Here is a 26,081-nt window from a genome sequence, read left to right as displayed (position 1 = left end):
TTGAAAGTCTGCAAAGCAGAAAAAGCCCGAAAAAAACCCCATACATCCTGTCCCTGTCACCTCGTTGTGACGGTGTCCACAGCAGGTACAATATGAAGCCCACACTTCCTGTATGACTGGTACTTAGAAAACATATTTGCTGAGGCTGAAGAGACTACTCAGTGGCTGAGAGAATCTAATTCTCCAAGAAGATCCGAGTTCAGTTTCTCACACCTGACTGCCAAGGACACCTGCCATCACATACACATAATTAAAAACAAAATTGTAAAGAAAACAAACCCCACCCTAGAAATCCTTACTTGTACCCACAAAGGGATTAAAGGATGGAGGAAGCCTGAAGCCTGAGCCCTGATTTCGGCTCAGTCTCTGATTTGCCTCTGCTTGGGCATGTTAATGACATGTCTGCCCACCTAATCTAGCTCTTTCCTTGAAAGGCTGAAGGCAGATAGGCCTTGTCCCAAACAGAACCCTGAACCCCAAAGATGACTTGCGGTCACTGGACCTTTGTTCCATGTGCTGACTAAACTGCTTCTCACTACTTAGGTCTTAAGTTGGGTATCAAACTAGGGAAGTAACTAGCTTAGCCCTTGCTGGTTGCTACAACCAGGACTTCTCCCCTAAATCAATTATACCTGTTTGTGAGGCGAAACTGGAAAGAGTCACTGTGCTGCCAGCCGAGGCTGACAAGTGTACAGACCGACCACAGGGCCTGGGGCCAGGGCAGAAGCTGGTAAGTATCTGAGACTCACCAGGTCCACATCCAGACAGGCAGTGACGATAGAAGACAAGTGATTAGGAATCACATAAGGGCATTTATTTCATATGGGGCTCTGTACAAAACATCTACACACATTTTACAGAGTAAGTAAATACCTGACGGTGAACTGACAATACTTTCTTCTCAGTGGCAGGGGAGTCCTGCTATGGGCACAGCACAACTCAGCACAAGCCAGTGCCGCCTGCTTGTTTGGATAGAGTAATGGCTTGGACCCTGAGCCCAGGGCCTCCCTCAGCCAGCACACTCCCCACAGTCTTCAAGCAGGCAGGAGGCATAGGTGGTACACTCCCATGGTAGACTGATAGTTATCTGTCACCTTATCACTCTGGATCCTGGATAATTCTCCTTTGTCCTGAATGAATCCCAGTAAATCTCTCACCCTTGGCAGAGCTCACCATTCCAGCTTGACTTAAAGTGCTTTGTGTAACTCAGCCTGGACACTCCTATATGCTCTGGCTTCATGGCTGCCCAGCAATGCAGTGTCCCACTGCATACAATGGGCACGGGGGACAAGGGGATGGGCAGGGGACACATGAGAGGTGTAGACATGGCAGGACTGGAGAAGAGTGCCAGGAAAGATAAGGAAACTAGCTTCCACTACACACCCTAAAGCAGCAAAAGGCACTTTTGTTTTCAAGCCAGTTACTATAAAACACACCTGGCTTCACTTTGAACTAAGCCATCCTAGGAAGACCGAGTGATCCCATGGATCCTGTACACCTCTCCTGGAGGAGCCCAGGGCTAAGTGAGGCTGGTGGTGTGGGGTTCCTGCCAAACCCTGTCTACATGCTGGCAAGTTTCCAAGGACATTACCAGCCTGACACCAGCAGCTGAGGAGATCAACCCAGACAGGCCAAGGTGGGTAATTAAAGGAAAATAAGGGAAGTGAGACAGGAAGTGGCGCTGTGGGGTATGGGGGTGCTCACAAACAACTTTGGCTAAACTGAGCAGGAAGAGTATCTCAGGTGCAATCCTGTCATCCCAGATAATTGGGAGCTGAGGCAGGAGATCAAAAGTTCAAGGCCAGCCTGGATAACTTAGGTAGACCTTGTCTAAAAGAAAAAAAAAAAAAAAAAAACAAAAAAAAACTTGGAGAGAAAAAAAAAAAAGCTGGGGCTGCTCAGTGGTAGAACACTAGCTTTGCATGTGCAAGGCCCTGGGTTCCATTCCCCTCCAAATAGGGAAAGAATAAATGTTAGCCCAGTAGAAGGTCATTGCTCTGATAGCTTCTCTCATGAAGGAACTATGAAAGAGGCTGGAGAGATGGCTCAGCAGTTAAGAGCACTGACTGCTGCTTCACAGAGGCCTGGCATTCAGATCCCAGCACCCACACCAGGCTCCAAGAAACCTGAAGCCCACCTGCGGCCTCTGCGGGCACCTGTACATACACAAGTAATTTTTTTTAAAGTGAGAGTACTTGCTATGTTAGGTGTAGTATACAATCATAAAAACAGTATTAAAAATGTCTTTGTAGGTTTTGTCATGTGGGTTGTAGAGGAGAAAGAACAGGGAGACACAGGCAACACCATCCTGGTGACTGACGTTCTGCTGCATGTGATCTCTCTAGGCTGGGATCATCAAACTTTCATTAGAACCCAGCTCAAGTCTGCCTCTGATTCTGACCAGCTGATAGGGCCACTTTTAAGAGAGTCCCACTGGCTCCCAGGCTGAGTTCTCTCCCCTCGCTCTCATTCCAAGGCCGGACTACCCTGCCTGCTTTGTCTAAAGACACTCCAGACGAGGTGCTGTAAGGAGGGCAGTGATTGGGTAGCCAGGTGCTCCAGAGCCACTTCTGACAGGAGGAGGTGCAGGGAGCACTCAGGTCTGGTAAGCCCAGTGTCAGGCAGCTCTGCCACTTGCCCCCAAAGCCAAAGACAAGCTGCCAAGAGTGGCAGACAGAACACCCCTGACAGAAACCCTTTAATCACAGCAATTGCACCCTCTTTCCGGAAATGGGGAGAGCTTGGTGCACTGGCGAGGAAGTGGCTGATTGAGCTGAGTTTAGGGGAACAGCTGCAGCTGGAACTTAGGGGCCCACTCCAGGGCACTCTTCACCACTGCCAGTGCTGCTGCTCCTAGGGCCACCGTCAGCCCCATCACTGCCAGTTTTACAAAGCGGTTGGTCCTTGGTTTGGTCAGGACATCTTTTGTTCGAGCCTCAGGCCTCAGAAGTCCCCGAAACCGCTGCCGCAGCACCATGTCTGGCCTCTGCTGAGTTGACGCCAGCTCAAAGTCTTTGAAAGTAGAGGCTGCCGTTCTGTGGAAGGAAGCAGAAGGTAGCAGAGGGGCAGATGACACTGAGCAGGCCATTGCTCAGCATGCTCTACTGGTAAAGATCTCTATGGCCTGTAGAGAAGAATCTGCTGCAGTGTGGAACCCCATACCCTCTAGACAAGCATCCAGGGATGCTGACTTCCAACTGCCCCACTGCAGCAGCAGCACCTTGCCCACCTCACCTCTCCGCCTCCTGCTGAGCAGCCGCCTCCCTTGCCAGTTCAGAAGGGGGAAACTGAACAAAGAGGTCTCCTGCTCTGCTGATGAGCGTCTCATAGGGCAGGTCCTGAGGGATCTGGGACAACAGGTGGTGAACAGAGGCCATGTCACAGTCACAGTCCAGCACTTCCTGCTCCCGGTACAGCACGATCTAGTGAAGGCAGGCTTTGAGTCAGACACCAGAGGTGTAGGGCCTGAGTACTTGTCTGTCTCTACACAGACAGACAGACAGACAGACAGACAGACAGACACACTCTCTCTCTCTCTTAGGTACTGACAGCACTCAGCCCCGAGTACTTGTCTGTCTCTACACAGACAGACAGACAGACACACACACTCTCTCTCTCTTAGGTACTGACAGCACTCAGCCCCGAGTACTTGTCTGTCTCTACACAGACAGACAGACAGACACACACACTCTCTCTCTCTTAGGTACTGACAGCACTCAGCCCCAGTACTTGTCTGTCTCTACACAGACAGACAGACAGACAGACAGACAGACAGAGACACACACACACTCTCTCTCTCTCTCTCTCTCTTAGGTACTGACAGCACTCAGCCCAAAGGTTCAGCAAATGCAGCATGCTTCCACACCTATAATGTGAAAGACTACCCAATTCTCGTTAAGTCCTCTGACAAGTCTTGAAATAAACTGACATTCTTTTAGAAAGAAAGGGTCCCAGGAGATTCTGAGGAGCCTCAGAAAAGTCTCACAGAGCCATCTTGCTTACCTTAGTCACTCTCCCAAGTTTATAGCTGCTGAAGGACCACTCTCCACTTAGCCCTTTTGGGCATGAGCCCCGCACTCTTCCATAAACCACTCCTTTTTTAAGCCTCACACCAGGCCTACCTCTGGCCGACACACTACACCGGCTCTGCCCACGATGGTGTCTACCAGCTAGAGCTCCAGGAGGTGTCAGTAGTCAGTGACAGTCACATGGCACACTGGTTGGTGCTTGGAAGGGTCTGAAGTCTCGAAGTAAGGACAGTTGCTTAACCAACATTTGCTCACACTTTTCTGACTAGGGAATGGACCACCAGCCTGGGATCTACTGTCCCCTTCAAGAACCCGGTCAAGCAGGATGGATTAACAGTGAACTGAGTCACTGCCCCCCAGTGTGTACCTACCACAGCTGCAAAGTAAATAGGCATGAGTGGGTGGCAGGCCAGGAAGAAGTCGTATAACCTCACCACATGCCTGAAGTCCAACAGGACGTGCCCAAACCAGGTGATAAGCCAGCTGAGGGCGAAGATGGTCCCCACCTCAGCACTAGGAGCAAAGGATATCCAGATGTTAGGTCTCCTGCCAGCTCATCCGTTCCCTTTCCCTGAACTTTCTTTGTTCTTAAGAGCTGATGAGGAAGAAGTATTTGGAAAATATGCATACTTCTTTCTTGGGAAATTATGCTACTTAGGAGCTCAGAATCTTCTTTCAAAAAACACAAAAACTCAATGTACCACAAAGCCAAGTGGTGATAGCACAATCCTGTAGTCTCTGAGGGAGGAAGGGTGGCAGTCAGGGGCAGATGGATTCAAGGCCAATCTGGCCTACAAAGTGAGTTCCAGGACAGCCAGGGTTACAAAGAGAAACCCTTAAACCCTTTCGCAAAAAACAAACCAAAACCAAAACCAACCCCCCCCCCCAAAAAAAAACCAAACAAAAAAACAAAAACAAAACAAAACACCCAGGATGGGGGAAGGAGCTCACTAGAGTGCTGCCTCACCCTCCTGGGAACTTGTCTCATGCACAGCCAACCTCCATCTGAGAACAAGGAGCACCTGCTCTCAAGAGCACTGTGGCTTCCTCCTTGAGCACCAGGCACAGAGGCAACACACACATACATGTGAAAGCACATCTTTAATTATCTTTATATATGTGTGTGCGGCTGTGTAAGCTTATGTATACCACACAGGTCCCTGCACAGGCCAGAGGGGGTTGAAGACAGGTAAGAACAGTTGTGAGCCACCTGATATGGGTGCTGTGAATTGAACTCAGGTCTTCTGTAAGAGCAGTTAGTACTCTTAACCTCTAAGCCATTTCTCTATCCCCTTTTGTTTGTACTTAAAAAAAAATTTTTTTTTTTTTTTTGGTTGCTACTGTTTTTGAGACAGAGTTTCACTCTGCAGTCTTGACTGGCTTGGAACTCAGTATCTGGACCAGGCTGGCCTGGAACTCAAGAGATCATCTGCCTGTTCTGTCACTGGCAACCATCACCACTGAATGGCTTGTCGTACCCCCACCCCACCCCCACACACCTCCCCCAGTGTGTCTCAGATTGGCTTCAAAGTCATTACAGAACCAAGGCTGGCCTAAAATTTTCTGCATCACTGTGTAAAGATTTTCTTTTACCACCGGTACCACTGGGTGTGGTAGCACATGCTTTTAATCCTAGCATGAGAAGGCAGAGATCTTTATGAGTTCTAATCTGGCCACGACTACATAGTGAGACCCCCATCTCAAAAAATAAAAACTTAAGGGAAAGTAAAATTGCACTTTTCTGTGTATGTATGTGTATCTGTGTGTTACTGTGTGCATGTGTATAGGTGCCTATGGAAACTAGAAGAAGGTGCTGGAAGGTATTGAATTACCTACAGCTGGAGTTACAGACAACCATAGCTTAACTCTACTTCTCTTCAAGAGCAGCAATGGCCCTCAACTACTGAGCTGTCTCCTTAGTCCCTGGCCTTGAACTCTTGATCCCTCTGTCTCTACCTTCCAAGTGCTTCACCATAGGCATGCAGTACCACATGTAGCTTTCTAAGAATTTTTGACATAACCACCAAATGCAAGCTCCTAAAGTCCTGAACTGTCCTTACATGCTAGGTTTGTGAAGAAACAGACAGCCAAGAGCAAGAAGCAGGGCTGCCATGTGTGTCTTGTATACACAAATGTAGATCACCTCTGCATGAAGTCATGAAGTTCTGGGTTCACTTGGTCAATGATGGGCATCAGGTAATTTAAGATGTGCTTGGTGTTGTCCATTGTGGGATCCATGAAATCCCTATGGGAAGACAATTCAGTCAATGCAAGTGGTCAGGTCCAATGTTGAGCTTAGGGATGGTGAATGGAGTGGGCTCAAACTATTCAGACATCTGTCTGTCCTAGGTGGCTGGGGGAGTAACCCCCACCCTGACATGAGACCAGATGCACAGGTACCTGAGGTGGTGGGTGGACAATTTTTCTACCAGGGATGTTGCCAGCCTCTCGCCCACCACCAGCAGAAAAGTGACCACAATGTCATGGTAGCCCTGGTAGTAGTGGAGCTGAGGGTTTCGATCCAAGACGAGGAGGATGATATCGATTAGCTCTTCCTGGAGCCCTTCTCTCTGCTCATCTGGCATGCCTAAGGAGAGGAGGTGAATCTGCATTGGCAAAGGAGCCTAAGGACAGATTAGGCCAGCAATGCTTTTCAGAGAAGTGTCCAATGACAGAAAATAAATTACAAATAAGTTGGCCTTGCCTTGCAAAATCTACACATTGCTGATGACACCCAGCCCAGGAAAAGACACATAGTAGGGCCTCTGGGAAAATCACCTAACTAAAACCTTACAGGTAGCATGGCCAATCATGAGGAAAGAGCAGCATAAGAGCATGAGCTCTACACTTCAGGGATCTCCTGTCACCAGAATCACAGACATGACCCTAAGCCTCATGAATAAACATACCAGACAAAGGCAACATAAGCAGGAAGTGACAGAGTAACTGGCTTGCCATGCATACAAAGGAACTGTTGACATTAAAGGAGGCTGAAAAGAGGCTTGAGCAGAAATCCAAGAATCTATGTTTCTTTTTCTGATAAATAATTAGTAAATTATTTCTGATAAAAATAAATGGTGAAAGATGGACTCTTCTGTGGATTAGATATTTTGAACAAAAGGGTACTGTGATAGCTGTTTATCTTTAAATAGTTCAGAGACAATAATGTGGCAAAGTGTGAATCTGCAAGATCAGCAGAAAAATATCAAGAGACTTTCGGCTCTTCTTCATGGGATGAAATTATATAAGGAACTATATTCTTCTCTAAGCTATAGCCAATATTCTAAGTGGTCTCAATTTCTAGCTGCAGTTGTAAGCAGAAACACCTGATTGAGACCCCTCTAGAGTCCAGGGCCAAAAGTCACAGCAGTAAACACAGTGCTCTTTGGCGCACTTGTTTTGGTGAAGAATTATGAACCTGTTCTGCCTAAAGCCAGAACTCAAAGAGAAGGCCATACTCAGTCCATGTACCAACATCAAGACACCAAAAGGCAAGAAGGCTGGACAGTTCTAAATCTCTATCTACAAGGCAACCAGATCTGAAAGTGAACTTGAACCTCAAGGCTCTGTTAAGGGAGTTAAAAAACACAGCAATAAAGAAACCAAAGCTACCAGTGGTTGGAAGGCTGACATCACGTTACAGTTCCTCTACTAATCAGTGCCAGCTCTTGCTAGTGTATGAAATAGAGAGAATGGCCATGAGCAGCACATGGTCTTTACTGCCCAGCAGTCCTGGCTTATGAAAAATACACATGAAAAATAAACCAATGTGCCCAGGAGCTGTACACTGCCTGCCTGCAACACATGACCCTGTGGAAAACTGACAGGTGGTGGGTGGCCTGCTCACAAAGATGTCCACAGGATGACACATAGCAGGTCAGTGTGAAGTCTCAGGTTGAACTGATGTTGTGAGAGCTCACGCGCAATGATGTTAACTTTGAGTTTCAAGTCTGAATTGTAAATGACTGAGCACTCAGGGGAGGAGGAGGGTGTCAACCTTGACCTCACTAAGGGCCGGCGCTGAACTGAACTATAAAGGTTCAAGGCAAAGCCAAGGATGCTCCTTGCTCATATTCATTCCCCCACTCACAGAGGTGCTCTGGAAAGAGAACAAACAACAGCACAGCAAAGCAAACACTAAGTGCAACCAAGAAGCAATGAGAGCAAAGAGCTACTTCCTGCTTGAATTTCTGGTTTATGATTGGTCAGGCTAATCCAGAGGACATGAATGAAAAGAGTTTAAAATGTCAAGGAGGATCCTGTGTTCAGGAAGATCACAATGAACTGGTGACATAAAGGTATTAAGGATGACCTTCATACCCTCCTCCCCTTTAATTCCAGCTCCCAGGAGGCTGAGGTAGGAGGATCTCTGAGTTGTTAAACATACAGAGGAAAACAGGGCAGCACTTGCCCTACATCAACCACCTCAACTGGACTAGCATAGCAGGGAGGAGAGGGGATCATGGGATATGTTGCATCCTATCCAAGAGGCTACCAGCCTGTGGGAGCCTCAGCCACCTCCCCAGAGAGCAAAGGTCCAAGTAGGGTAGAAGGCCTGTAGCATACATGTCCCAACCAGAGCTTGCTTCAGCTACATGTGGCAAGAGAGTTAGGGAATCCCATATCTCTCCAAAAGTCAAGGGAAACTCACAAGGGGAAGAAAGCTAGATTTTATAGGTGAGGTTTGCTGTCTAGTTTCCTCCATTATGAGAACAGAAAGCACAGTCATTTTCCTTGTCCTGGAAAGCAAGAGGCAATTTCAGGAACATACTCTGTGAGCACGCAGGAAAAGGAAGCCAGTAAGCACATATGTAAGACAACACTCGCCAATGAAGACATAATAGTTCCCATTAGGGAGCAATTCCAACCAACCCGCTCTCCAAAGTCAGTCCTGGGCCCTGCCAATCCCTACCCAGTTCCTCCAGGACACAGGGCAGATGAGGACCAAAGAGCTGCTTCTCTCACTTGGCACCTCTGGGCTACGAGGCATCAACAGTGAGGGTACCCCTTACATGCCCGAGAGCAGAGTTCTGCATGTGTATGTCTCTGGTTGCTGGGAAACTCCCCCAACCTTGGCAAGCACCAACACAGGAAAGTGGTTAAGTGTGAAGGAACAGAAAGCACACTCCAGATGTGGGGAGTCAGGAGATATGCTCACCCGGAGGGAAGCGCCGAAGAGACCGCCTGACGTCCAGCAGCACTTGCTGGTAGTCCTTGCTCATGTCTCGAAGATCCTTCCCTATCAGAGGAAGAGGAACATGGTGTTATTACAAAGAGCTCTGGGAAGCCAGATAAGGAGTCAATCTTTCTTGGGTTTCCAGTATGTTCAGTTGTAGAGAGCTAACCTAGTAAGCTCCATGCCCAGAGTTTAGACCTAACATCACAAAGCAAGCAAAAAGCAATAGTAACTACATCTTGGAATGCTAGTTTAGAGCTAAAGAATACACAGAGCACCCTTTTCCTCAACAAAACATGACTTAAAATATAACACCTGGGGGCTGGAGAGATGGCTCAGCGGGAGAGCACTGACTGCTCTTCCAGAGGTCCTGAGTTCAATTCCCAGCAACCACATGGTGGCTCACAGCCATCTGTCATGGGATCTGATGCCTTCTCATGGTGTGTCTGAAGTCAGCGGCATTGTACTTATATATAATAAATAAATAAATCTTAAAAAAAAAAAAATCCCAGTGCTGAAGTGGCAGAGACAGTCAGATCTCTGTACATTCAAGGCCAGCCTGGTCTACAAAGCAAGTTCCAGGACAATAAAACCCTAACTCATAAAACAGAACAAAACTAAAAACGAGTTTCTTTTTATCTCAGGTGAATGGGTGTTTTGCTTGCTCCTATCTGTACATGGCATATGCAGATGAGGGTGTCAGATCCCCTGGAACTAGAAGTGGAGGCACAGAGGTTTGTTACCCACCAGGTTGGTGCTGAGACTAGAGCCTGGATCATGGAAGAGCAGCCAGCACTATTAACCACTGAACCATCTCTCCAGCCCTGACCTTGAGCCTTTCCCCACTTACATTTTTTCCTTCCTTCCTTCCTTCCTTCCTTCCTTCCTTCCTTCCTTCCTTCCTTCCATCCATCCATCCTTCCTTCCTTCCATCCATCCTTCCTTCCATCCATCCATCCATCCCTTCCTCCCTCCCTTCCTTCCTTTCTCTATGTAGCCCTGGCTATCTCTGAACTCAGAAATCCATCTGCCTCTCCCTCTGACTTCTAGGTGCAGGAATTAAAGGTGTGGCTTTAAACACTAAATTCTCCTGATGCTACCATCCCAGGCATGTGCCACCAAAATCAGTTTTGTGCGGTGCTAGGACTGAGCCTTGTACATGCTAAGTAAATGCTCTTATCAATGGGGCTGGAAGATGGCTTACAGATACAAGCATATATGTTCCTTATCCCAAGCCAAGTACTGTGTAAGTTGATTTTCCTCACAACCCACACAGAGAGCTATCAGAGGAACTGTGCAAGACTTACATACCCACCTCAGCCCACACCCACATACACTTTCTTCATCTTAGTGTCAAGTTTGAAACGTGAGAGAAGAATGACTTCTCACCTGACTCCCCTAACACAGAGCCCACTGCTCTGAGGCAGCAGTCTCAGATATCCATAACGAGCTGACATGTAGCAACCCAGCATCCACTGTGTATTATATCATCAACGTTTCAGCACATGGATCATTTTAACCACATCCAGTATGTGGCACACACCAAGGGCACCAAGATTTGACAAATGACTGAGAACTCCCAGAACACACAACGCATAGTCCACTGCCATGTTAGCAGGAAAGCCAGAGGCGGCAGGGCGGGCAATGGAGCTGGTGCTCTGGAGCTTGTTCTCTGCTCTCCCAGGTCCCCCATCACTCCGTGTCTTTAACGTTGTTAATCAACAGCTTCTGACAGAATTAAAGGATTCTGAACTCCAAGGAACCTCAGCACTTCTGCCACTTCTCTCTCTAGTGCTGTATGCAGGAGGCTAGAAAGGGACAGTGGATCTCCTGGAACTGGAGTTGTATGGTTGTAAGTCACCTTATATGTGCTGGGAACCCGAACCCAGGTCCTCTGAGCCATCTTCCCAGCCATGTAAGAGAACTTTTTTTTTTTTTTTGGTTCTTTTTTTCGGAGCTGGGGATCGAACCCAGGGCCTTGCGCTTCCTAGGCAAGCGCTCTACCACTGAGCTAAATCCCCAACCCCGAGAACTTTTTTTAAAAAAAAATAAACTCCTGGTTGGGGATTTAGCTCAGTGGTAGAGCGTTTGCCTAGCAAGCACAAGGCCCTGGGTTCAGTCCCCAGCTCCGAAAAAAAAAAAAAAAATTAAAAAATAAACTCCTCGGGTTGGGGATTTAGCTCAGTGGTAGAGCGCTTGCCTAGCAAGCGCAAGGCCCTGGGTTCGGTCCCCAGCTCCGAAAAAAAGAAAAGAAAAAAAAAAAAAAAAAAAAAAACCTCCTCTAGCTAGACAATATTTCGATCCCTAGTTGAAGCTCCCCACCTCAGGATTCTGCTCCCTTACTTGACATAGGCGGTGGCTCATCGGTGTTGACGTTGAGGAGCTTAGGCCATACTTGGCACCTGATCTCATCAGTCAGGAGCCCGCCCTCGCTGATAGCCATTCGTCGGAGGGCAGCCACATCGGTGGGATCACTGTTCAGAGCTTGGTGTATCTCCGCCACCTTCTTTTTCCTTTTGGCATTAAAGTCTGGAGAAACAAACAAGCAAACAGTGTGTGGAAGAGAATGAAGCACACTTCCTGTGTACGTTTCTGCTTAGAGTCCCCGTCTCCTAACTCGGTCTGAGGTGCCTTCTCTCAGCTGTGGCCCTCATGATTGCTTCTTACAGAACCTACACATATTTAGCACATGATGTATAAGACACTTTGGTCACACCCCATGTAACTAACAGGGAATTATAGTTTTAGGAACTATCAGTAAGTACCGGCTACTGTCAATGCTTTCCTGTTCAAAGTTCACAAAGCATAGATATCTCAATCTACGTGGTTTCCTTGGGCTGGTTTCCTTGCCTAGGTCTTGTTAACCCTTAAACTCAAGAAAAACAACCTTTTTTTATTTATTTATTTTTTATTTATTTATTTATTTTTGTTTTTGTTTTTGAGACAGGGTTTCTCTATGTAGCACTGGCTATCCTGAAACTTGCTTTGTAGACCAGGCTGGCCTTGAATTCACAGAGATCCCCCTGCCTCTGCCTCCCAAGGGCTGGGCCTAAAGGCATGAGCCATCACCACCAGGCCAGAAAAAAATTTTAATTGTTTTTTCTTTTTTCCTTCTTCCTTTTTTTTTTTTTTTAAGATTTATGTATTTATTTCATGTATAGAAGTACACTGTTGCTGTCTTCAGACACACCATGAGAGGGCATCAGATGCCCATCACAGATGGTTGTGAGACACCATGTGGTTGCTGGAAATTGAACTCAGTCAGGACCTCTGGAAGAGCAGTCAGTGCTCTTAACCGCTGAGCCATCTCTCCAGCCCTTAATTGTTTATACTGGAAAAAAATGTAATTCAAAACTCAATACTGGGCTCAGTGAATGTCCCAGCAGCACAGCACAGCACAGCACAGCACAGCACAGCACAGCACAGCACAGCACAGCACAGCACAGCACAGCACAGCACAGCACAGCACAGCACAGCACAGCACTTGTGTGTGAGTTTGATTCAAGGCACCCTCAACACTACATTTAACAAACCATATGCAACACTCATACACATAAAATAGAAATAAATCTTTTTTTTTCAAGCTCCATCATTGGCAATCAGAAAGTAGTACGCTAAGCATCTTACAGATATATTTAAAAATATTTTTAAAAGATTTATTTTTCTTTTCTGTATATTTGTGTTTTGCCTGCATGTCTGTGTGAGCACCTACTGAAAGTCTGGGGCCAGCGGAGTCAGAAAAAAATTCCAGATCCCCTGAACTGTGAGAAGCTGTCTGTATGCTGGGAACTAAATCCAAGCCTATGCATGAACAGTAACTCTCTTAACTCCTGAACAATCTTCCCAACCTCAGTCTTTTGCTCTCTCTATAGCTAACAATGAGACCATGAATTTCTGAACCTTCTGCTTCTGCTTCCCAAGTGCTTTGATTAGGGGGCCTGTGCTCCCATGCCTGATTTTATGCAGTGTAGTGAATTGAACCCAAGGCTTCTAAGCACTCTACCAACTGAGCTACATCTTAGCCCCCAAGGCAGCTCACACTCATATGTAAGAGTCTTATTTATAGCCAATTTGTAAGTCTGAAATAATTCTTTTAGAAGCCAAGCACAATAGAGCATGCCTTTATTCCCAGCACTTGGGAGGTAGACTCAAGATTGTCGCAAGTTCAAAGCCAGCCTCTTTTTTTTTACATAGCACATTCAAAGTCAACCTGGGATATAAAATCTTATTTCAAAAAACAAAACAAAAATTACTTTCTATTTGTTGGGCAGCTGGGGGTGCTTTGAGACAGGGTTTCTCTTACGTAGCCCTGGCTGGCCTCAAATGCAAAGCTCTGCCTGCTTCCTCACTAGCGCTGGGATTAAAGATATACACCACCATGCCCAGCTCAACTTTCTTTTTAAAGACAGGATCTTAGTGTATCGCAGGCTGGCCTGGAACTTGCTATGCAGACAAGACTGGCCTCAAACTCACAGCAATCTGCCTGCCTCTGCCTCAAAAGTAGTTTTTTAGGGGCTGAAAGATGGCTTAGTAGTTCTTGAAGAACCAGGTTCAAATCCTAGCACCCACATTGGCAACTCACAACTGTCTGCAACTTCAAGATCTGACACTGTCACATAGACATACATGCAGGCAAAACACCAATGCACAAAAAAATGAAAAGATACGCTAGTTAGCATCAAAAAAGGTAAGTGTTGGGGTTGGGGATTTAGCTCAGTGGTAGAGCACTTGCCTAGCAAGCACAAGGCCCAGGGTTCGGTCCCCAGCTCCGGAAAAAAAAAGAAAAAGGAAAAAAAAAAAAAAAAGGGGGGCTGGGGATTTAGCTCAGTGGTAGAGCGCTTACCTAGGAAGCGCAAGGCCCTGGGTTCGGTCCCCAGCTCCGAAAAAAAGAACCAAAAAAAAAAAAAAAGGTAAGTGTTTTAGAAAGCAGGATGAGTTCTTCTGTCCTAACTTTCCCATTTCAATGAGACACTGTCTCTAGGTTTTCAAGTGGAACATCTACTTTTAGGAACTGTGAATTACACTTGTTAAGATTTTATGGTTACCTGCACCACTGAGAAAATAAAAACTACAAGAATTTCAACACAAAACACCAACCATCACAAGGAATTATACTATAACTGTCACAAGAAAACATGTTTGCAGACAGTAAGGCCAAGAGTACAGAGAACTACAGTAGGTCAGGCCAACCTACTGTGCACATACACAACTACAGAACAGATACTAGACACTAACGTTAATGTAAGTCAGATACCACCAGAAGGTAGGTTAGACCTAAGTGACAATATCACATGGTACATTAAGTTCTGGAAGATGTGCTGAACAGAGGACCTCAGTAAGGTTCTATTCTGAGAGAACAGTCTACAACCGTGCTCATGACAAAGGTGAAGCACACTTAACACTGGAGTTGTTAAGAGTCTGGGTGCCTTATGTATGTGAGCCACATACACAGAGATTTGGAGTCACATGCAACTGCAAGCCAGACAGAAAGGTGCAAGTAATTTTTGGCCTATGTAAACTTGTTCTCTTGTTAGACTGTTGTTACAGGCCCTAGTAACAGAGGTGGACCAGTGTCTGAGTTCTTCCTGGTGTGTCTAGCCTCTGAGTAGAACTGCTCAGAGTAAATTCAAACTGTTCTCTTTACTCTTAAGACTGGCTCAGGTTAAATGCTAAATGCCTGCTTTACCTAGAAATAAAAATCCAGGCTCTTCCCTCAGTAAAGGACCTCCCTGGTCAAATGTTTCTGAGATGTCAAGGTCTTGCTTCAGCTGTGCCCTCCCACCCTCCTATCCAGTTAGTAGTCCATCACTTAATGAGGCTGTACTAAGCACTAAGGTGAAAATGAACAATGACTTCCTGGAAGCTCCTGGGAGGCTCAGAGCAGGAAGGGACACAATTATTACATTGTGGGTATTACATGGAGAACCCCGAAGGATGATGAAGACCCAAAGGAAAGACTATTTCTAAGGCTTTTCCAGATTCTGAAGCTTGTTGAAAACTTTGCCACACGCAAGTATGTGTCAAAAGTAAAGCATTCCTGGTAGAGGAAGTGTCCTACCCACCACAGGAGCTGTGTGTGCTCATGTCCTCAACAGCACAGGCTGGGCAGGAAGCTCAGCGGGAACTGAATTAGTTCCACAATGAGTACATTATAAGTACTGCCTGTGAACGTCTGTAGCTGAGTGAGTGCTCTTCCACCTTCACTACAGGGAAGAGCCCGAGGGAAGCTGACATTTCCGTTTTGTTGACCCTTCACTAAGAGTATGAAAGAAACTCATTTCTGCCCCATTCCAACAGCTTTCCCAGCAAGCTATCAGTGAACACAGTCTGCAGTCTCCTGTAGTTGCAGGAGATCTGGGCAAAGACACAGCCATGCATTACCTAATTCTGCACTTACTTTTCCCTGATGTTCTCAGTTTTTTGTTGCTTTTTGTTGTTTTTTGTTTGCTTTTGCTTTGTAAGATGGTTCTCTCTACAGAGTCCTGGCTATCCTGGAACTTGCTCTGTAGACCAGGCTGGACTTGAACCCTGCCTCCTGAGTCCTGAGATCAAACGCATGGGACACCCTGCCTGGCTGTTTTTGAGACAGGGTCTTATTAGTCCTGGCTGGCCTGGAATTCAAGAGTTCTGCCTGCCTCTGCCTCCCGAGTGATGGCATTAAAGGTGTGCCCACTGAGTCTAGCCAACTCTCTCGATTTTGAGTCTATAGAACTCAGGAAGTATAAGTGTAGTAGAATAAATTATTTATTTAGTTTACTTAATTTCTGCTCTTCTGGAGAAAGTTGTTCCATAGTAAGTGGCATTGCTTTCCCCCCACAATACTGTGTGCCTGGCTTACTAGGAATACTGTACAATTTTGTAGATTTTCTGGTTTTCCTTATAGCTCTGGGTGCTTCCTTGAGGAGGGTACACAAATTGGATTGGTCTGTCTGGCCACTTTGGGACACTGCCTTCCTTAACCTTACCTCCCAGTAGGTAAAGTAAGACTGCTCAGCGGGTAAAGGTGCTTGCACACAAGCCAGATGACCTAAGTTCCATCCCCACATCTCACAAGGTGGCAGAACTGACTCATGGATCTTGTCCTCTGACCTCCACATTTACTCATTCAGTCACAAGCTCAAAGCTTAATAGTGGATGAAGAAGTCATTCCTACATATGCCATCCCTACACATACTGTCTAGAGCCTAATGTATAGCATATCACTGCAATACAGGAAGAGTAAACAAGCCAGAGAACTCAGTGAGCCAGTCACATAAACTGTACAAAGAGGCCAGTGGCCAGCCTACACAACAGAGCATCAAGGTCACCAGTAACAACTAACAAACAGCCTATTTCTCCTACAAAGAGAAAAGTCAGTTATCCCTGGGGTGTTCAGGGAAACTTTAAAATGCATGTATGCCATCGGTTTTATTTTAAGGTAAATTCTAACCACTTCACATAGAGGAGTGGTGCATGATATACTCCAAAGCTGAGAGCTTCCAAATTCCTCTCTGGATGAGGACTTGGCTATTCTCACCATGATAAATAAAATGATTGTCCTAGAACTTTTACAAAACACGAAAGTTCCTATAAATAAACCCCAGATGCCTGAAAAATAACTAAGCCAACAAAAGAGAAGAACTGATAATGGCACCCCTCTCTCCTGCTCTCCAATAACTCTTTCATGGCACTGGGGCTGGAGCTTAGGCCCTTGTACATGGCAAATCAGCGTGTGCCATTCCTGACCTAACATGCCTACTTTAATAAAGGCCATCGAAGCAGACCTTTCTCTTCTCCCTCCCTGGAACCAAAGGATAATCCACAGGCCTCATATTACACAAGCATGTGACTGACTGCTGAGGTATATCCCTAGCCACTACTTTATTTCTCAGACAGGGTCTCACTGTGTAGCTTGAACTTGCTCTGCAGACCCAGCTGGCCTCAAACTCACAGACATCTGCCTGCCTCTGTCTCCCCTGTACTGGAATTAAAGCATGAGTTACTATGTCCATGCAGTGCTAACATTTTACAGAAATATTATGTTGGTTTGAGTTTTTATGCTTCTGGGGAAATGTGTGCGTTTTAACATCCAATCTAACTTGGGTCTAAAGACTACAAAGCTATAAAGACTTTAAAGACTGTTTAAGGCTGTAAGGTTCTCAGAGGCCAGTCTGGTCCACATCAGGAGCTCAGGCCAGTGGAGGCTGCTGATGGGAGGGACCCTGTTTCAAAAAAAACATTAGCACTGTGCTTGCTTCCACAGCACAGAAACTGAAACAATATAGACAAGAAAAATAATAGTGCCAACAAGTGTGGCAGTGCACCCCTGTACCTAACACTAGGGTAGAGGCAGAAGATACAAAGCAACCCTTGGCTACCAGGTAAGTTCATGGCTGGCCTGGACGCCACAAGACCTGATCTCAAAAGAAACATCATTATAAGTAAACAGAGGAACAGATGGTGGTAGTCCATGCAGAGGCAGAAGAGGCAGGCAGATCTCTTAAGAGGCCAGCCTCATCTACACAGTTCAAGGACACCCAGGGCTACACAGTGAAACACTGCCCTGAGAAACCAAAGAGAAAAAAGAAAAAAAAATATGTCTGTCTGAGCATCATGTCTGCATTTAAGATATGGACAGTGAATCACAAAACAAAACAAAACAAACAAACAAAAAAACTATGTTCGTTGTAAAATTCCTATTAAAAGAAAAATATATCCAAGTGTCCTTTGTCTTTCCCAGTACTAATTCATTTCTATAAAACATAACCAGATGAAGAAATTAAGTACTAACAAGGATAGACTGAGGCAGGAAGATGGTAAGTTCCAGAGTAAATTGTCAAGATCCTGTCTGAAAATAATTGTAAAAGATCCCTGGCCGTAAGGTCCTTAGTTGACCTTCTAGTATTTCCTGCCCCTTTCAAAGAAAGAATACTTTACCGAAAAATGAAAACAGAGCAAACCAACGCACCAAAAGGAGGGCTCTTACAACTGGTAATTTGGTCACCAACTCTCCAATATATGTAAGACCAGTCTAAACTAAGAAAGATCCTCTGATTTTCCTTTCCATCCACACAAGCTGAAGGGCCCGAGGTTTTGCAACCAAGACACAGCTGCACTGCAACAGGTCACAAGACTCGTGTCACTTGGGACACTGGCTATTATGCCATAAAGACAGATGTAGCACAGACACCTGCAAAGGGTGTTACAAATACCAAAGAGCTCTGGAAAGTAGCTCAGAGACCGAGCCTCAATTGTGGCCAGTATCAGATGGGAAAAGAGGAATAACAGAAAACAAGACGTGGGCGGATAACAGGGTCAGTTTTTTTTTTTTTTTTTTTTTTTTTTTTTTGGAGCTGGGGACCGAACCCAGGGCCTTGTGCTTCCTAGGCAAGCGCTCTACCACTGAGCTAAATCCCCAACCCCAACAGGGTCAGTTCTAATATGCTCATCACCTGTCAGAGGACAGGAAATGGATTAGCTCACCTGGTTCAGGAATTTTCACCAAGTAGCACACCATAGTGAAAATGTATTCCAGAACACGTGGACAATGAAGCAAAGATTTCACAGAAATGGGTTAGACTGAAAGAGTATGGAAAACAGCATTGCTTTGTGCACGTCTGAACACTAACACAGATGGCCCAGGAAAGGGTCAGAAAGTAACTGAACAGGGAGGAAGTGTGAGGTGGAGAGCTCACCGACCGGAGTTTCTGGAACTGGGCAGTGATGACTTTTCTTGAGTTTGTGTGTACGCGTGCAGAGGGGAATTTTAGGGTCACGAGTGCAGAGTGAAGGCCGGAGCTCGGGCAGCGGCCCAGCGCGGGCGGTCGGTTCTGCGGACGTGGCTGGCGGCGGCCTGGGCGAGGCCCGGCTCTTCCTCATCCGCCGCCGCCGCCCCCCTCAGGTCCCGGCCGCTCCGCGGCCCTCACTCACTCGTCGTCCCAGCCCAGTCCTCCGTACCTGCCTTCCCTGAGCCGCGGTTCCAGCGGCCGGCGGAGCCGTCGCCCTCTGAGGGCCGGAGGGCCATCCCCGGGGGCCCGGGCCCCAGCCCGAGCCCCGGCTGGCGGCGGAGCCTGACGCGCGGCTCCTACCGCGGACCTAACCCCAGTTCAGCCGGGGCAGGATAGTCGCCGTCGGCCTGTGGCGCGCAGGCGCGCAGGCGGCCACGCCCCCACGTGACCTGCGTTTTAGGGTTGGGCGGGACTGGAGCGCGCGCATGCGGTTTGACAGTGGAAGGCTGTGGAGGCTGGCTGCTGGGAACGCGCGTGCGTGCCGGGTCATAGTTTTGCCGCTGCTTTTGCCTTTTTTTTTTTTTTTTTAAAGATTTATTTATTTATTTTATGGAAAGCATTCTGCCTGCATATGTGACTGCAGGCCAGAAGAGGGCACCAGATCTCATTACAGGTGGTTGTGAGCCACCATGTGGTTGCTGGGAATTGAACTCAGGACCTCTGGAAGAGCAGTCAGTGCTCTTAACCACTGAGCCATCTCTCTAGCCCTGCTTTTGCCTTTATTCGTGAAATAGTTATGAAAATAAAATATTGAATCCGCGATGTTAGACACTGCCAAACTCCACGGTTATGCGCAGACTTTCGCTTACCAAGGACAAATCATACCAGGCTCCCGGAGTTTAGCAGGAACATCTCCGGGGAAGGGTAGCCGTCGATGGAGATATGGGGCAATGTTCTCTCACTGAGTTGTGCGTAGTGATTCTTTGGCCAAAATACTACAGAGCGGATCAAGCCGTTGAGCTCCCCTTTAGCTATGGTGTTTCTAAGGACGCACACTAACACATTCAAGCTCAGTGACACCCTAGTGCCATCTCAGATAGGTCATCCCCAAAGATTGCCTCACCTCCCAGATTGCCCAGTGAGGAGTCTAGTTTAATTAGATTCTGAAGCCTCCAGCCCCACCGCTACTGTTTTCGTTTTCTTCTGTAAGTATCGGCTCCTCCTGGTTCCATATACCTTCTCTCTAGCTCAGGTTCCAAGGGTCACATTTTTACTCCAAGACTTTTCTAAAGGGTCTTTCCAGAATATCCCTAGCCAGCCAGTCTAGTCAGGCCAGAGGATATGGATGGGCATTCCTGAGATTGTCTACTCATTTACACACACACAGACACACACACACACACACACACACACGCACGCACGCACGCGCGCGCGCGCGGACACACACACGCACACACACACGCACACACACACACACACACACACACACACACACGCACGCACACACACTTCCACAAGTCTCCTGGGGAATTTTCATGAGAAAAAAAGATTGCTCTGAAATTACTTTAATTTTTTTTTCTCTCTTTTTTTTTTTTCTTTTTTCTTTTTTTCGGAGCTGGGGACCGAACCCAGGGCCTTGTGCTTGCTAGGCAAGCGCTCTACCACTGAGCTAAATCCCCAAACCCCACTTTCTACACCTATTAAGCCATCAATTAGTTCATAGGAGCCGGGCGCTGGCAGCTCAGGTTTTGTTTCCACAAAGTGTGCTTCCTGAATGCAGTGGGCTAGGCCAGGTTCCTTTCTTCCTGGCTTCCTTTGTCTAATCATTTCCTTCACTCATTTTTAGGAAACTCAGCTCTTAGAGCCCTAGAATACTTAATACACCCGACAGACACACTAATCCTCACGGCGAATATTTGCTGTTGTTTGCAACAATGCCAGTAAGCAGCACAGTGCCTCCACTTTTGCCCTGGTAACATTGGGGGCCATTCCTTACTGAACAGGGCCTATTCCAGTCTTTTCGAAAGGTCCTAGAGATGGTTTGTCCTATCAGATGGTTTGTGTTTGATAATTTGTTAATTTGCTAAAAATAGGTCTGGCCAAAAGGAAATAAAGTTTGTTGGCTTTTATTTATTTCTTTTGTGTTTGGAGGATGAGTCCAGAGCCTTGCCCATGCCAGGCAATTGCTCTACCATAAGCTCTGTTCAAGGCCCTAATGAAATCTTTTAAATGTATTAATATAGCTTAAGGTTACAACTTAAGGGCTGGAGAGATGGCTCAGCCGTTAAAGGCTAGGCTCACAACCAAATATATAAGGTTACAACTTAAAAATCATAAGTCAGGGGTTGGGGATTTAGCTCAGTGGTAGAGCGCTTGCCTAGGAAGCGCAAGGCCCTGGGTTCGGTCCCCAGCTCCGAAAAAAAGAACCAAAAAAAAAAAAATCATAAGTCTAAATCATTCAAATACATATTTGTCACTGAAACACAAATATAATCTGTTAATGACCAGGCATGGTGGTGGCATAAGCCTTTACTTCTGACACTCTCCAAGCAGAGGCAAATAGATTCCTATGAGTTCAGGCAGGTCAGAACTGCATGGTTTAATTGTCAAATAAATAACAATATGGGTGGGAAGGGGTGGAAAAAATACCCCAGCAGTTTTAGAGTATGTACTTGTTGCTTTTGCTAAGGATTCAATTTCTGGCATCAACATGAAAGCTCAGAGCTGTCTTTTACTCCAGTTCCAGAGGATCTAGTGCTCGCTTCTGGTTTCCAGGCATGAATGTGGTGCCCATAACTATAAGAAGCAAAGCACTCATACACAAATATTTTTAATTGCATTTATTTATTTAGTGTGTATATGTGTGGGCACAGAATGCCCTGAAGTGTGTGGAGGTCAGGGGACAAGGTCAGAGTTGGTTCTTTCCTTCCACCACATGAATCCTGGGAATGAAACCCTGCTAGTAAGCAACCTTACCCACTGAGCCTCTGAGCCTTTCCTCTGCTTTTTCTTTTTCTTTCCTTCTTTTTTTTTTTTTTTTTTTTTTTGGTTCTTTTTTTCGGAGCTGGGGACCGAACCAGCCTTGCGCTTCCTAGGCAAGCGCTCTACCACTGAGCTAAAGCCCCAACCCCTCCTCTGCCTTTTCTTAAAATTGGAGACATATTGGTCTTGAACTGGCTGCTAACAGATGACCTTGAACTCTTGATCCTCCTGAGTGCTGGGATTACAGCATTGCCACCATGCCCGATTTATGAGCTACCAGCTCTTGAAATCCAGGACTTGAAGGATGCTAGACAAACACTGTAGCAGTTAAGCTACATCTCTGACCCCGAATTATACAAAACTTCCTAAGAACCTACGTTATTTTTGGAAACTAGATCTACACAGATTCCATAATTCAGTGATATTAACATCTGGAGAACATACCAAGGCCCTAGATTTTTCTCTGTTGCAAATAAATAAATACTAGTGTGGAAGTTTGGCCTGAGTCATCTTTGTTCTGTATCATCACCAAGAATCAAGGATGCTTCATGCTTACAGAGAATTAAGTCATCCATCCCACTTGGAAATATGAAAAATGAGGTCATCCCACCAGGGAATAACCTGCTTAAGCAAATTGGGTCATAGTACATATGCCCGTGCTGGTCAGTGAGGCAGCCGGGTTCTGGATTCTTGTCTTCAGTCAGTGATTCCTCTCTGCCCTAGCACCATAACACAAGGACCAAACTTTGTGGTCACTCTGAAGCGAAAGCCTGCTCCCACCACTGTAAAACAAGGAAGTGTCTGGCTCTCAAGGAGGAAAGGGAAAGATGGTTAAATGTAAAGAAAAAGTAGCTGCTCACAGTGACTGTTACATAGATATTTCCTTTGAGTGGAACACTCCTGGAGAGAGGATTCAGGAAGGAGGACTGGTGATGGTTCAGTTGGGTAAAAGCTCTTGCCATAATGTACCAAACTAGGAAAGAAATCTCTCAGCAATTTAAGCAATTGATAGGCTTAGATGTGTGTGCGCTATGTACCACTTATTCCCTTTAATGTTCTCTAAATGTTTTTTATAATTTACTCCTTCATTTACATACATTTGCCTGTATATTTATGTGAATAGGAACCCTTGAGACCAGAAGAGGTCTCTCATTCCCAGTTACTGAGGTTGCTACCTGCCATGTGTGTGCTGGGAACCAACAGGGTCCTCTGCAGGAGCAGCAAGTGCAAACCATGAAGCCATCTCTCCAACCCCTAGTATTTGTTTATTCAGACAGGGTCTCACTGTGTAGCCCTGGCAGTTTTGCCTGCCTCTGTCCAGGTACTAGAATTAAAGGTGTGTACCATCTTATCTGGTTTTTTAGTGTGTGTAGGATGTGTGGGCACAAGAACATGGAGGTCAGATGATAACCTGTAAAATAAGTTATTTCCTCCCTTCATGTGGATCCGGAGAGTCTAACCTGGTTACAAAATAGAGATAATCTCTTTTAGGCTGAATGTAAGCATCACCTGTCAACGAAACACAGATTGACCAATGAGCTGAGGCAAGATTAGAAGGTGGGACATCCAATAGAGAGAAAGGAGTTGTGGGAGGACTAGGAGGAGAGATTTTGCCTCAAACTCTGAGGTGACAGATACACAAAACTGAGTAACCAGCCATGCGGCATGCTAAGAATAGAATAAACAGCATTATTGAGATGTAAGCTAGTCAGGAACATAGCCAAAGTCACTGGACTAGGCATTCATTCATATATAAGAAGTCTAAGTCATTATTTCAGAGAACAGAGTGGATGGGTGGAAAAACATGATACAGATGGCATTGAAAACACTATTAGCCTTGCACAACATGCACTTTACAGGCTAAAACCATCTCAGTGCCCTGATCATTTAAAGCTCAGAATCTGATAATTTTATTTATCTGTGGGTATGCATATAGGCCAGTGGGTGAACTGGTTCTTTCCACCGTGAGTCCTGGGGATGAGACGCACAGTTGGCAACCTGCTAAGCCATCTTATCTGCCTCCAGGAAGTCTTTTAACTGTCCCAGTACTTATGAATTTGGAGAGGGGGGAGGGTTTATTATCTCTAAGTTACACCCCAACTGTCTCTACACCTTTGATCTTGCAAGCTGATTTTTGCTAGTTCCTCTATCATATCACCCTTTAACTCATCATTTGATAGTTCCAGTGAATGACAGTCTAATTTGTGCAAGACTGCTTCTTGGAAGTGCACATATATTGTCTAAGCTGGTTAACTCACGTAGGGCAGCAGAAACTCAAAAAGGGCTTTCAGGTATGCACTTAGGCATGCCTTCCTTTCTGCTAGCCCTTTATTTGCAGTTGAGTTGGGGCAGCTAAGTTTATTGTGAAGGTCAAACCCCATGCACATGCTTCAAACTCTTCTGACACTGCTGATGTGGCATGCTGACTGGTTTTCCTTACTGCATCTTTCAGCCTTCTGTTGCCCTCTTCAGAGCCTCTATGCCTTGGTATTGCCATTAGTGTCATTCGATGCTTATTTGCATAGCACTAATAACATCTAGAGTACTGTGCTAAGTCCACCTCAGTCTTCTTCAGGCACTGTGTCCCTGGGACTTAGTGGGTAGCTTAGTGTCCCTACTCCCCCTTTAGCTGGAATTCTAGATCCAGTACATATCTCTGTTCCTGCTGAAGAGTGTTTTTGTGTTCTTTCGGCTTTGTAATAACTTGGTTCTCCTACCCTCCAACCTTGGCCTTTTGTGTGGAGGCACAAAGGACAGTGATGTTTTTCTTCAACTTTTTTTCTTTTTAAGAGATATTTGTTTTTTGGTGTGGTTTGTAGTGTGCAGTGGCAGGGCCCTTCTCCTGTCACCTTTCATTTGTGTTCACATTAGTTTTCAAATCACTGGCTCTCTCTGCTTCTACCTTATGCCTGTCTTTCTTTACCTCTGATGTCTGCTCTTCAGATTTCTCTTCATGTGCCTACCTCTCAGGTTCCAGAAGAGAAAGCTGGTTATCTCTCCCACCTTTCAACTGGAGCACTGTTTACAAGAAGGGGAGGACAACAGAAAATGTGTGCAACGGGGAGGCTTTGATAAGCTTTGAAGCAAGAGACATGACTCCAAGAGTTCTCTGACTGGAGAGTTTAGGACAAACTGGAAGTCAAGGAACAGGACAGCATAAGAGACAGTTAGCTATGGTGGTAACAGAAGCACCAGGATGGTAGCCTGCACAAGGAATTTTGGCAGTTGGACTGGTGGGAAAGAATGTATTCAAAATAAATATCCATTTATTAAAATTTAGTTTATGTTTTATCCAGAGTGATAGTGTTACATGTACATAGGTCTACTATGTTAACAATAAAACATCAAAATCACATGCACAAACTCATTTTCCAATGTTAGCCATTATTCACTTTTCATAGAAAGTGTTTAGTGCTTCTAAACTTATCCTGTTCCCAACACTACCATACCCACACTCCCCCACCGTTACTTCTTTGTTGTGACGTTCTGGCTGATGAGATCAGTCTTCATGATGACTGCAAGTTCTCAATAGCTGACCAGGTGATGAATTTGTTAGCTTCTCCCCATTCTTAGAGTTGGTTGATTTTTGTTGGTTTTATTTTTAAAAGCTTTCAACATTTGAGCCTCTTACAGTTTTACCAATTATAATGTATTATTTACCCAATCGTTATAACGTGGAAACGCATGTAGCGACTCCCAATAAACCTAGCAGCGCCAGGCTGCAGACTCTTGCTCTTGGCAGGACTTCATTTTGTTCTGGCCAGGAAGTCTCAGACTCAGAACTGATTTCAATTATTGGTTTGGAGGTGCACATTTGTAGTCCTTGCACTGAGGAAGCTGAGGCAGGATTTCTGCAAGGGCTAAAACCCTGTCAAAAAACAAATGGAGGCTGGAGAAGGCTCAGTGGTTAGGAGCTCTCACACTGCTTCTCTGGAGGACCCGATTTCTTTTCTTTTTTTTTATACAGATTTATTTATTTTTATGTATTTGAGTACACTGTAGCTGTCTTCAGATACAATAGAAGAGGGCATCAGATCCCATTACAGATGGTTGTGAGTCACCATGTGGTTGCTGGGATTTGAACTCAGGACCTCTGGAAGAGCGGTCTGTGCTCTTAACCACTGAGCCATCTCTCCAGCCCTGGAGGACCCGATTTCAATACCTGGTATCCAATTTGGGTACCCATAT

The 26,081-nt window shown here is 45.8% G+C and overlaps 1 protein-coding gene across 7 annotated transcripts; it reads right to left on the bottom strand.

Annotated features, from left to right (window-relative positions):
* Window positions 1-792: 792 nt before the first annotated feature.
* Tbc1d20 (TBC1 domain family, member 20) lies at window positions 793-19,413 on the bottom strand. 7 transcript variants are annotated; one of them, XM_063284174.1, is made up of 8 exons: window positions 19,141-19,413; window positions 11,548-11,733; window positions 9,187-9,267; window positions 6,429-6,615; window positions 6,172-6,273; window positions 4,400-4,541; window positions 3,235-3,347; window positions 793-3,035 (listed from the first exon to the last, which is right to left on the bottom strand). In XM_063284174.1, exons 1-8 carry the CDS (start codon window positions 19,205-19,207, stop codon window positions 2,780-2,782), a joined length of 1,134 nt encoding a protein of 377 aa, XP_063140244.1. In that variant the 5' UTR covers window positions 19,208-19,413; the 3' UTR covers window positions 793-2,779. The 7 variants fall into 7 exon arrangements, with proteins under 7 accessions (XP_063140244.1, XP_038961411.1, XP_038961410.1 ...); XM_039105483.2 differs by lacking the exon at window positions 19,141-19,413 and adding an exon at window positions 18,879-19,114; XM_039105482.2 differs by lacking the exon at window positions 19,141-19,413 and adding an exon at window positions 18,879-19,111 and having other exon boundaries at window positions 3,235-3,422.
* Window positions 19,414-26,081: the final 6,668 nt, after the last annotated feature.

Source organism: Rattus norvegicus, chromosome 3 (genome assembly GCF_036323735.1).
Source record: "Rattus norvegicus strain BN/NHsdMcwi chromosome 3, GRCr8, whole genome shotgun sequence".
In the NCBI taxonomy this organism is placed as follows: Eukaryota; Metazoa; Chordata; class Mammalia; order Rodentia; family Muridae; genus Rattus; species Rattus norvegicus.
This window is presented reverse-complemented; position numbering and strand designations above follow the sequence as displayed.